Source organism: Lissotriton helveticus, chromosome 7 (assembly GCF_964261635.1).
Source record: "Lissotriton helveticus chromosome 7, aLisHel1.1, whole genome shotgun sequence".
NCBI lineage: Eukaryota > Metazoa > Chordata > Amphibia > Caudata > Salamandridae > Lissotriton > Lissotriton helveticus.
Genome location: NC_136068.1, coordinates 488,759,169 through 488,772,679, shown reverse-complemented (window position 1 = coordinate 488,772,679; position 13,511 = coordinate 488,759,169). Strand labels below are relative to the sequence as shown.

The 13,511-nt window shown below is 43.2% G+C and overlaps 1 protein-coding gene across 1 annotated transcript in view; it reads right to left on the bottom strand.

The window, feature by feature from the left end:
- The window catches only part of LOC144768660 (syntaxin-1B-like), a 311,508-nt gene that overhangs the window by 57,222 nt on the left and 240,775 nt on the right, over positions 1–13,511 (bottom strand). The window contains exon 7 of the mRNA XM_078652480.1: positions 10,067–10,140. Coding sequence (XP_078508606.1) covers positions 10,067–10,140 — 74 coding nt within the window. The remainder of the gene's footprint in view (positions 1–10,066; positions 10,141–13,511) is intronic.

Below are 13,511 nucleotides of genomic sequence, written 5' to 3'. Positions count from 1 at the left end.
TGTGAATCGCCCCTTTACCATGGCCATTTAATCTCACTCCTTGCCTTTTATCCATCTCACATGTCTAAACCTTTCCCATGTCAACTCCTTCTTTCTGACTCTCACATCTTACACCTGTTTTTCTCCCTCCATATATTTCCCTCCCTTTCTCTCATTTGCGTTGTATGTCTTACTGTCCCCTGTCCTGTCTCTACTTCTCCTATGTTTCTCCCTACCTTCCCTCAGTTGTTTTCTTCATTCTTTTACTCTTGTCTTTCTAGAGGTTCTTTAATCTCTTTTCCCTGTCTTTACCTCTCACTACCTCCTGTTTCTGCATCACTCTAGCTTCCTCCCTCTCTTTCTCATGTGAGATTGGCAGCTCGGAATTCTGTAGCTATTTGTTTCAGCTTTTTAGGTCGAGCCCCAACAGGGCTTGCGCTGTCTCTTCGAGACCTGTTGTATAAACTTTGTGGGCTTACATCCCACCCATTGCTTTTTATTTGTTACTTGGATCGTCCTTCCAAAATGCTTGCTTGCTTCAGTGAATTCTTCCTCTTTGTCCCTTCTTTTTGTACCTTTATGCTTTAGTTGTTTTATCTGATCATTTTGTGGGACTATATTTTTTTCTTTGTTTCTTGCTCATGTTACTCTTTGCATGTGTTCAGCTTTGGTGCCCGTAGCTGCTTTACTTTCATTGCAGCATTTGTCCCTCCCTCCTCCTGCAGTGTCACTGCATGCCCACCCACACCTACCCGGGGTCACTATTTGTTTTTTATTTTTCATTGCAATGCTGATCTGGCAGGTTTCCGTGGAGCACATGAGGCATTGCAGCCCCTACCACTCCCACTTGTGCCTGGAACATCTTTCCCCTCTAGCGCATGCTTGGCCCGAAAGTATTGAAGTGCTTAACATGATTCATGTTTTCACAGGGTGATTAGGTGATTTACTCAGATCATAGGTTTTGGAGCCAATGCCAAGATTCAAGCCTAGCTCCCAGTGCAGATTTACAGCGCTTTGTGCTTTCAAAGAAATTGAGCCACCTGGCCTGGACCCTGTCATGGTATACGTCTCTGCTTCTCAAGCTTCGACAAATCTTTAAGATGGTGTGACCATGTATAAATAAATTTATAAATGTATTAATAAATATATAAATATATATAAATGTATAAATAAATAAATAAAATGTAGGAATAAAGTACTTCCTGAGATTCATTGTAACGATATTGGAAGTCACCTTCAAGTTCTATGACCTTTTAAAGGGACTCAACTTTTAGCCTTATTCCTCTATATGGCCATGAAACTACTCAATGAACTGCAATATTCTTATAATACATGGAATTCTTCAATCCCTGTATAATATTGCATTTCTGCTTTCTTTATATTTAGTGACTTGCAACGCACCTAGTCACCAATTACAAAGAACTTACATTAGAACTCAACTGTAATCACTTATTACAGTTGAGTTCTGACATTACAACACCTGCTGCCAGAGCCAGTAGCTAAGGGGAAAGACAAGTCAGATCATGGAGTATAATTAAAGCATTTGTTTATTGAACGAAAAACATAAACCTCGCTTTTTTCTGATCTGTTTCTGAATCTAAATGTGGTACAACCTGTTTTTAGTGACTTTTTAGGTCTCGCCTGTCGATGCGCATGCGCATCGAGCAAGCGAGACTATAGGGGCTCATCCAGACTTTATCTAACTTGCAAGGAATCGTGGCGATTCCTTGCAGTGCCCGTGACTTTTAAGCTCAATGCGCATGTGCATTGAGCTTAAAAGCGCGTGCACATGCCCCCAGCCGCCTGCCTTGCCTACTCTCTCTCACAGCCTCCCCCAGCTCCGCCCCCTCACTACTTGATTGCACGGCCGCTAGGCCGTGCCTCCCCTACTCTCCTCCCCCCTCCTCCTCTCCTCCCCTGCCTGCCTGCCGCTAGGCCGTGCCTCCCCTACTCTCCTCCCCCCTCCTCCTCTCCTCCCCTGCCTGCCTGCCGCTAGGCCGTGCCTCCCCTACTCTCCTCCCCCCTCCTCCTCCTACTGCCGTGTCGCACCTCTCCCCTCTCCGCCCCCTCCCCTGCCAGCCGTGTTTGTTTATTTTACCCGCCGTGTCTCTGCTGCTTCCCCCTGTCCTGTCTCTCCTCCTCTCCCTCTCTATACCCTCCCCCTCCCCCCCACCACTCCCATCAAGTCCCTCTGGCCCTTCCCTCCTCCCCGGACCCCTCCTCCCCTGCCCCCTCCTCCCCTGCCCCCTCCACCCTTTTTGTTTTGTGCATGAAGACGCACACAGATTTATCATCGCCTCCTGTGGAGGAGAAGTTGCTGAACCTTTATTACTCCGCGGCTCTCCCGCCTCCTTTACAGTGCATGATGGGCTTCATGGGACACTAAACAGTGTGGCTGTAATCTCTCTCTGACACAGGTAACCTTTCCTTATCACTTGTAATTGTTTTTTTCCGCCTATGTCTTTCTGCCCGTGTTTTTAAATGTCGGGTTCACCCTACGGGAGTTCGTTAGTGCGGTTAATTATCTAAATTCCATCGGCACATCCACCCCGTCTGCACTCACTTTTATCAGCACGTCCTCCACTTCTGTCTCCCTCTCTATACCCTCCCCCTCCCCCCCACCACTCCCATCAAGTCCCTCTGGCCCTTCCCTCCTCCCCGGACCCCTCCTCCCCTGCCCCCTCCTCCCCTGCCCCCTCCACCCTTTTTGTTTTGTGCATGAAGACGCACACAGATTTATCATCGCCTCCTGTGGAGGAGAAGTTGCTGAACCTTTATTACTCCGCGGCTCTCCCGCCTCCTTTACAGTGCATGATGGGCTTCATGGGACACTAAACAGTGTGGCTGTAATCTCTCTCTGACACAGGTAACCTTTCCTTATCACTTGTAATTGTTTTTTTCCGCCTATGTCTTTCTGCCCGTGTTTTTAAATGTCGGGTTCACCCTACGGGAGTTCGTTAGTGCGGTTAATTATCTAAATTCCATCGGCACATCCACCCCGTCTGCACTCACTTTTATCAGCACGTCCTCCACTTCTGCACTCGACCCTTCAGGTAGGAGCCTCTTTAAACGTGTGCACGACATTGTTGTCATTTTATTAAATAAAAAATAAATGCCTGCTTTGCATGTTTACTTTTTCAGAAACTGACTGGGGTCACCTACTGATATGGCAGGGATCTTACATTCCAACCCTCCAGAATTGGGTGGGAGGTTCAGGGCGCTTGCTTTTATTTCCTCCAACTTCGTCGTTTTACCCTGCTGCACCGAAAGAGGCATTCCTGGCCTTGTTATACCGGCCATCAATCACAGTGAGCCCCCACAATGCATTTCTTGCATTCAATGTGCTTTATAAACACAGCACGTTCACCTGACGGTTTTTAAAATAAACTAACAGTTTAGATTTCTGTTTTGCTTTTCTTTTTTTCCCAACATGGAATGCATTTTTAGGACGCATTTTCCTTGGTACTTAAAAACCGAAACATAAATCATTCCTGTTAGTTTATATACAAAAATAAACTCCCATCAAGTGACAGCATTCTGTTCAAATGCATCTGTAACAACATTAGCTATAAAGTGCCCGTCCTATATCTCGCCTCCTTATACCGGCCATCAATCACAGTGAGCCCCTGCAAATGCATTCCATGAGTTTTCTAAACACAATTTGGAATGCAACAGGTATCGCATTTGTGAGTGTTTAGCTATTGGCATTCTAAATGACAATGCCTTTTATTTATGTTTTAAAAACCAAAACATAAATAAAAAGGCATTATCATTTACAAAGCCAACAGCTCAAACTCTGGTAAATGCGAGACCTATTGCATTGCAAATGCTTGTTTATTAACATTTTATATTGGAGTGTTGGCAATTTCTGCCTGTAAGAAAAGTATGTAGTAAATGTATAGCTCTTAAATCTCAGGCAACACAACAGTCAGGATAACGTGCTGCACAGCTACACATATAAGGTCCAAAAGGCGAGACCTATTAGCTATGCAAATACTTGTTTCATGAATACAGTTAAGCCAATCTTGTTTCTTTTCCATTTTCAATACTTTTGCAATGTTTTCTACCCTCTTTTACACAGGATTTCAAGTCATACATTTCCTAATCTGGTTTGCAATTGAATAGGGAGCTCGCTGGCTGCATACAATAAATTTACTGATTGGTTTGCTGCAGCGGGTGATTGTGCAGCAGAGCTTGCTCTCTGTTTGCCAATCAGGTGACGTAATGTTTAATAAAAGTCCAGGAGAAGCTAACAGCTGCACTGCTGCTGCAACCCTGTGAGTACTAGTACTCTTCCTGTATAGGGAGAAACTTTGGTACTCCAGGAGAGAAAATTGAAAAGTGCCGGTACGCCGTACCCGTGAGTACCGGCCCATTTAAAACACTGCTTTTCACCCTAAAATCTGCATGTCTAGCTTTTGCTGGGTCTTTTAACAAATACATTTTGGCTCATTCGATCTGCTGAAATGTATTTAGGGGTCACACTTTATTGCACCTGGTAATTACTGGGTGCAGTAACAGACACCACTAGTTACGGCGATGTTGGTGCAGGGATTGTTGCACAAAAGGTAGCAGTAAATCACAGATGATACCCAGCTCCAATAATGTTGTCACCGTATTTGGTATGGCATATTATCCTGATTTACGCTTTAATGCTCAGAAATGGCAAATAACTAGCAGTAATCAGGTTTTACATTACTTTTCTTCTTTTATGTTCAAATTCATTACCACTAGCCTTTTGCAGGTGGTAGCAGTCAGCCTTTTCAGCGATGAAATGCAGTATTGCCGCATTTCAGTGACGTGGAAATGCTGCATTGCTCTGAACAGAGCACCACACTTGTGAAGTAATGTGATTACTGACCATGTATAGCATTTTTCGGTCCCTATAAATGAGGTGAGAAATCGAGATAAGGAGATTTGTTTTCTTGTTGTTATCTTTAATTGATGAAATTTCATTACCAGTCGAGCCAAGAGAAACAGAGCTGCATGAAGCAAGCCGATCCGCTGCTGTTGGCAAGCAGCCAAGTGCGTAAATCCCTCCCTCTGAGAGGAAACCGCGTGTATGGTGGCCATGATTGCCTCCCATGTAGTGCAGACCGATGCTAGCCTGTTGGGAAGTTGGAAGATTCTCCAAAAGGCTGGTGATGATGTTGGAATACCACTGGAATCAAGCTATCTTGGCTGAAGAGGGGTGAAACCCCAAAACCGGTCCTAGGATGCTTGTTGTCAGTCCAGGGAAGACATGGCTTGGCAGTTCGGGATGGACTGTTCTGTTCCCATGAGGCACAGGGTTAAGACTGATTTGAATATTGCTGGGTTCAAACTGGAATGGCATGGTGAGCAAAGAAACAATAGATTCCGGCCCAGATCTCTGTAATGGGGGTAATGTATGGCATTGTTCTGCATTCTGTCCATCAACTGTAGTTTTTGCGTCAGTTACATAGTATGCTTTATGAAAGATAGCGCTCTGGAAGGGGCAACGGGGCACCGACACTGCCAATCACACAATGTCAGCCCAACTCCCAACTGCCAAGCTTGTGACAGTGTGATACAGCAACTAGATGGCAGTGAAGGACATCTTGTAACAGCGAACATGGCAAACTTTCCATTATCACTTGACAGAACTCTTTGGTGCTGTTATATCAACACTTTGCATCACCTCATAGTGATGCAAGGCGGCTCAAGTGTTAATAAAGTATTTACTTTCCAGTGCAAACGTTTTTTATACTGGAAAAGTGCCCTTTCAGTAATGCAAATAGCGTTTGTGCTGCTTTGTGCTACTTTGCGTCAAGCGGCTTCCCATGGGCGCTACTTGGGCGTTCCCGTGCTACTACCCACATTTTTGTGGACACAAAACCTATCTACTAAAACTGGTAGACAGGGCTTTGCAACAAGAAACAATGCCTCCTTGAGGCAGGCACTTACAAGCAGAAATGTTTTTATTTCTCCAAACTTTTCTCACATTGCATGTGTGCTGTACTGTACAACAGAACACATTAAATAGGTCAAAATCTTTAAGGTTAGTCTAAACGTAGTATTTTGTGCACAAAGGATACACTTTCTAGTACAAATCAGTGCTAGATATCACACTTTTTACTAGGGTGCATAGGTATTTGTGTGGCGCTAGGCAGCCTATTTGTGTACCAGAGCAGCGGAACAGAGCATCAGTGCCCTATCTTCGCAGAAATGGCTCGCTGATGCTCTCTTCCCCTAGCGCACTGTAGTGCAGCAACCTTAGTTGCAGCACTCTGTTGAGCTACATTTTAACAAATTCGCTCCTTTGTGTGCATGGGGACACTTTCCACACAGGGTGACACTACACATGTATGCAGCCATCAGAAAATACTTACTGAGGGGTCTATGAGTCATTGCTCTATTAAGGTCACTAGTCTCTCTAATAGCTCTAATTTTGACAATAAGATTACAGATGGTAATTACTGTGCAATATTGTAACTATATTCTAATCCCTCTACCATCTCTTGGTATAGGCCTTCTGTGCTCACATCTACTACCCTTGTCCAATGCAAGTTAAAGGTGCAAAGGGAATGACTTGGTTTGGCAGTTGGAGATAAATGGTATTTTAGGGTCAAGGACGACAATAGTAAACAACAGTATCGACCATGCATATCGCCCTGTTACCGCCATGAGGTCTTACAAATGGCTTCTGTCTTTAATCTCTGCAGATACTGGGAGGACTTAGAAATAGGCATAATTAAGGTAGTTAGCATAAAAAAAATACTATACTATGATCGGACACCCAACACGGTTGACACTTTACTGGGGGACTGTGGGATGCGAATACACCACACACCTCTAAATGTGGTTGAGTAGCATTTTTCCCATCTAATCAGAAGAGTTGGCCTATGATCTGGGGGCTTTACCATTTTACCAAAATAGGCTGAAGATAAATACTGCAATATAAGACTTGGCAAGTATGTCATGACATTTTCCCAGGGAGGGTTGTCCCTGGTCCTTGCTGTCAAAACCACCCTCACCAGAGTTGTGGTCTAGAGGGCAAGGTGGAAAATGGAAGCATAACACATGGTTTTCAATCTCGCTCTCCGTATTTGACCAAATTGTGTGCTCCTGGACAATAAATATTTGAATGTATTCCCCTTGTGGGTCCCTTCTGTAATAGAAATGAGGCCAGCGCACAGGACTGTGTGCCACAAAGAGGTGGGGCACAGTCAGTGTGCCCTCACTGGGCGACATCTGCAAAGAGGGAAAGGGGGCCCCCATGGCAGTCCCCAAGCATCCAGCCAGTGCAGTTACTCACTGAACCCACCTACAGGGGGAGCTCTCCTCGCCTTTTAAAATGCGACCTAGTGCTGCCTGCACTGTGAAAGCCAGAGCAGCATCTCTATCTTTCACTAATGTGGGGAATCGCATTTTGTGTAACAGGTTATACTTTGCCAGTTTGAGCATGGTACACCTACTTAGAGGTTCACCGTGTACAAACAGTGTCAGCCCGCTCTATGTATAACACAGCCCCATATTTTTACATTACACAGCTAGTTTACTTTACTTATTCAAATACACTAGTCAAACCATTACACTAAACAACCTATTTTACTTACTTAGAGCGTCCTAATAACAAAACAAACAAAAAAGTTAATAGGAGGTTAAAAACCATTGATCCTTATTCTACACTTAGTAAGCTCAAATCAAGTTTGTATTGTCCATAAAGTGTTGCAACCTTAAAAATTATCATCATCATAAAAACAGTGTATAGGACTTCTGGTTCTCTCTCTATATATATTAAGCATTGCTAGACGACATGCTACTTCCTTTTTGTTATTTTTTTAAATATTTCCAAAAATTATAAGAATCTGTTTGAAATTGTTCTGGAATTCGACCCAATTCCTTTAAATACGTGTTTACATGTTTACCCCCCTGCAGACCAAGGGGATCGAGGACACACCTAATCAGATGATTAACAGTTAGACTCTCTGAAAGTGACCATGTTCATAAACCTGTGCTGTGCAGGACAGCTGTCATGCAGCCAGCCCTCCATTCCACCATTTTGTAACAAATGCTGCTCTATTGCAAGCACCACTGGACAGATTATGTTATATGTAAGGGGCACCTGGCTGGGCCTCCATAGGCATCACAGTCTCACTTGTTTGTTTCATATCTTTATGAGGAGACTTCCTAGTCACCGTCTGCGGTGAGATGCACAAAGTGCGACCATGGCTACCCGGCACGACAGGCAACCCAAGAGCAAGATAAAGTGTAAAAAAATGGGTCTGGGGTGGTTACCATCCTAGAAGGTGCTGCTACTGTGGTTTTTTTTTTATTTCAAGTGCAGTGCCTATCGACATTTCTGTTGATATTCGTATTCTTTGGAAGTCTGCCACCATCTTTCGCGTTTGATTTACAAATTGGCAAGTTTTTCAGGACTGCAAGAAGACAAGCATGAGGGCACACAAGCCAGCCTGCCATGCCAGAATGTGTCAGGAGGAGGAATCAGATATCCCTGCGAGACAACCTGACAACTGCTGCTGATTTGCAGAGGTCAGTGGGGGGTTTTATTTATTTTAATTTTTCAGTGCATTAGAGCGCTTTACATGACAACCAGATTATATTACTGGCAAGTTAAATTCATTTTTTTCGGACTTGCTTGTACCAGGGATGTGCTCTGGCACAGAACCCATTTCATATCCTGTCTACTAGGGAACCTTTTCTTGCATTTGGCTGTGCATCAGTACTTAATTTAAAAAAAAAGTGTCTTTATATCACTCTTTGCAGGTTCTTTTTCAATCATTCTTTCTCCTTTTGTCACTGTTTTCCTAACTTTCTCTTGCTCCTTCTTTCTTCCTTGTTTGCCTTTCTCTTGCTGCTCTGGGTGAAAGCCTGACTATGAAATCAAATGTATTTCCCAATAGAGAAAATATTTGCAATATAAGCCTTCACTTGTTCCCCTGGTAAGCAGGCATCCCTAACGCCTCCCTGTCAGAGGTGTCAAATTGCATGTGTTGCCAGGGTGGAACCCTACCTGCAAAATATATGAATACCTGGAAACATTCGAGAATTCACATGCTTGTGCAGGGTAACTTCCCAGATCTAATTGTTTACCATTCATAACCCTAAATTTTAAAATGCAGGAAAAATTACCATGCTAGTAGAATTTTGACAGCTGGAAGTGCACTTTATGGCTGTAAAATTCCACCGATCCTCATTTTGTGAGCCAGGATGTGCAATTTACCACCACGCTGGGCCTTTGTGCACACCAATATATAATTTAGGTATGGAAAAACATTTGTGAATCCGGCCCCCTGATTTATTAAATAATTGCTCAAGCAGATTGGTGGAAACCTCCATCATAGAATAACATAAGCCCTGGCCAATGACTAAGGCTGGATGGTAAGGGGTTAAAACACTCTCACTGGAGTGGACACTTTTCACATTTTCAACAGTTATGTTTTGAAACTGGCTCCCTTCCAAGGAGGTAGATACAGCTTCCATCAATGTTTCTAGTCCAAGATGGATGAAACATTTGTCTTCATCAAATGACATTGGCAGATTGGCGGGTCCTCGGGTTTTGATTCTACTGTGAATCTAATATTGGATGCCGGCAATTTATTAGATTTGATTGTTCTGTCTGGACAAAGGCATGAATATCTGGCTTTCTACTTTCAAACAGGAGAGACAAGAGTTGCAGTGTGTTATTGGCTGCCTTTCAATGGAACCCCTCTATATTTTCTCTGAGATGTTGGCAACTCAAGAATATTTTAATTAGATGGGCCTTTCATCGTCTCTCAATGATGCTAACTATGGAAGGGTGTCAACACTCCAGATTCGCAAACATTTCCAGCACCTATATGGAAATCAAATTCATCCCTGGCAAAAATGTTGAAACCAGCTCTACACTGCAGGAAGAAATGGCGTCATGGTTGAGTCATGGCAGTGCATCCTGTTCGGAAAGAAGCTCCCTAGCCTTCAGCACTCCAGGAAAATACCAAAATGGCTGACCGGCAAAGTTAGTTATTTGCCTCCGTAAACCACACAACCACAAAGCGATGCCCCCTCCTGCGCTTGCTGTCAATGTTACTGGAGGACTGCGTGCATGTTTAGGCACCCTACTCACATCGTCTGTAAAGACGGCCAGTTTCCCGCTCTCCAGCATGTCCTCCAGCTCATCATTTGTCGTCGTCCGCCCAGCTGTGGAAGGAACATAAAGTCAGTCAGGTTCAGAGAGAAGATAGACTGCAACTCACATGGGATGGACTGAGTCGCCAATAGACCATGCAACGAGAATAAGATGGCCCTCACCCCATGCAAAGCAAAGTCTGTGTGTCTCCTTGGAGTGGAAAAAAAAACACTATAATTCCTTCTCTGTCTGCCCAATGCTTTTATTCCCTCCACTTTTTATTTTAAACAAAACTGAAACCTCTATTACACATTCGGTAGAGAAGCCCACACAAACACAGTAAATCCACGGATGTATGTCATTACAACGCGGTGTTTATACCGCGCTACCATTACAACGCAGTTATCACAACGCAAGTCGTTACAATGACTTGCGCTAGTGGCGCTGGACTTAGGAATAGTATGATTTACTATTCCAACTCCAGCCCACGTAACAGTAGGGAAGGTGTTGGAATAGTAAATCATACTATTCCTTAGTATATAGCGCCATCCAGCGCAAGTCGTTGTAACGACTTGCGTTGTGATGACCGCGTCGTAATGGTAGCGCGGTGTAAAGACAGCGTTGTAATGGTCGTCTCCCAAATCCACTAGCGTTACGAAACATGAGGGGGGGGGGGCTGCAGCCTACATGGAGGAGCCCCCCTCAGGAACTCTCAGGCCAGGTTAATCTGCTGAGGGGGACCCCAGAGCTCGGGTCCCCCCTCCGCACCACGGTGGCTGCGGGGGCCTATGTTACGCCACTGAGTAAATCTATCATTTTTAGAAATTGTTCCACTTATTTTAGAAAGTGATGATGTTAAAAGGGTATTTGGCTATTATTGAATGATCTATTAGCTGACAATGAAAAGAACATTTATCATATTGAAGGATTTTGTTTAATGAAATGGTATTTGAGAGAGCAGGAAATGCAAATGTATAGGACCTCCCAAAGGAGGACTATAAGAGGGGAGGAGAGGTGCTGGTCGTCAAAACATAGTGGGACATGATAGCTTTTTAGTTATTATGCACATATGAAAATAACACAGTTTATCCAAGATCAAAACTAAGAGTAGGTCTTGAGGCATTATGTGGCTTCAGGGAGGAGACATCACAATCTCTGCGGCCGGCAGTAAATTCCTCTATGTTTTTTTGTGGGTTAGAGTGTATGCTTGGGGGTATTTTATTGCAGATATTAAGGAATCATAACCTGCCACTTAATAATAGAACCAGAAACAGAAATTGAAAAGATATTTTGAGAAAGTCAAGAAACTATAACATCTTTGCCATGCATTGTATCAAATTTATCATACTTTAGCTTTATTTTGTTTTTGCAAGCCTTTGTTTAGTCTCTGGGGACTGCCCTTCCAAGGTCTTCCAGGAGAGTCCCACACAGGCTAAACCAGGCCCATCAGTTTGGCTTTGAAGGGAGCATTCCACAGTAGACTAGGCTTCAGGAGTATTATTATCTGATAGCACTTAAGTTTCTCACAAAAGCTTGTGTGGAGCAGAGACATGGCACTGTGCTCCAACATGTCCGGCTGTTTTTTGATTTGCACAGTGAATCCAGATGGGTGCAGCCATGCGGATGTATGTCAGTACAACGCGATCTTTTAGATCGCGGTACTTAACAACGCGGTTATTACATTGCAAGTCGTTACAATGACTTGCGTTGGAGGGCGCGGATTGAGGAATATTATAATTTTATATTCCAACACCAGTCCACGTAACAGTAGGGAAGGTGTTGGAATATAAAATTACAATATTCCTTAACCAACAGCGCCATCCAGCGCAAGTCGTAGTAATGACTTGCGTTGTATTGGCAGCGTGGTAAAGGTCGTGCGGCGTAAACACCGCGTTGTAAATGATGTTTACCCAGCCATGCTTGCCTCACTAGTTGCCTTTCAGAGTTGATGCATTGCTTGGACATGTTTTCAACTGGTCTCGAGAGATCACCTAGTGTTTAATAAACTCCTCCACAAATGTGTTACTCTTCTGGCAGTGATAACAGGGTGTCAGGAATATCCATGGTATGTTATATTTTGTAATACTGTCCAAGAGAACTAGTGTGCTCTATGGACACCTGAAGAACATAGACACAGAACCTTCTTAGTGCCTCTGCTCCCCAAAGCAGGTCCCATTCCACATTATAAATGTGCGATTCTGTGGTGTTTTATGAAAAAATTGGGAATTGTTGCATTTGCCCCATGAAATCAGGGCAATTGGAATTATGCAGCAAGGGGGGGGGGGGGGCAAATTATGCTACAGGGTTGACAAAATAATGTAGAAAGAAAAGTCAATTTACCTGGCATAACACAGCACATCCTGTGACAGTATTACTGCATTTCCTTTGTCTTTTTTTACACATGTTAACTCTGTCTGGGCAAAGATTCCACTACATTGTTAACAATTTAACACTCAAATAGCAATAGGCAATTTCAAGGTGACCAGTTGACTTTGCGAATAGCCTTCTATTGCGCAGCAACGTGTCATATCGTTTTTAGTAACTTTTTGATCTATTTGTGCTAGAAATAATTTGGGGGGGGGGGATCTGCAAATTATGCAGTCGATGATGGATTATGTGGCAAATGTGGCAAATAGTAATGCAGAAAACGTCACAGCCCCAGAATTGGATAATTCCAGTGCCCCTGCACATAATCCAGTATTGGCAGCATAATTTTCTGTTTGCATAAACAAATTTAGTTTTAGCTTAAGTGGTTGAAACGTATTTAAAAGGCTGCACATTTTGTAAAAGTGAATTGTTATCATTCAGGTTCTGATTGCTGTGTCCGGTACTAAACAGGTGACAGCTTTGAGAAATGGTGTCAACATCTCCCTTTACTGGATGAGGAGGAAACACGGGTCTTTTTTGCCTTGAACATATTTTGTTTCACTCTTCGTTTAAAGTGATGCTTGCATCAAAAACTCTGTTCGTAAAACACCAGCTATTGAATGAGAGCACTTTAAGTTTTCCAAAACACGTTAGGTCTCTTTTTTTTAAAATATAAGCATCTCATAGCGAGACATATGCATAATACATATGAAATGTACTATACTTTTCTGCATGACAGTTTCTTGATAAAAAGTGGTGCTTCCTCAGGCCATGTAGTGTGAATATAGGGTAAATGTAAAACCGAAGACAAGTCTTAAACTACACCTAGAGGCACAGACATGAAAGCGGCCACCATTCATTATAGAGGTGCAGATGTAGACTCTTATCTGTTGAGTGCAACAAAGTATATGTTTTAACTAAACTACCTAACACTGGCAGGAACTCATTGTTACTAAAAAATGGTGGTCCAGTCCCTCAATGCATGTAAAATCATTATTTATAAATTGAAGGTGAATTACATTTTGAAACAACAAAAGAAGGGGGAGTATAGAGGTTTTTGATATATATAATCTAC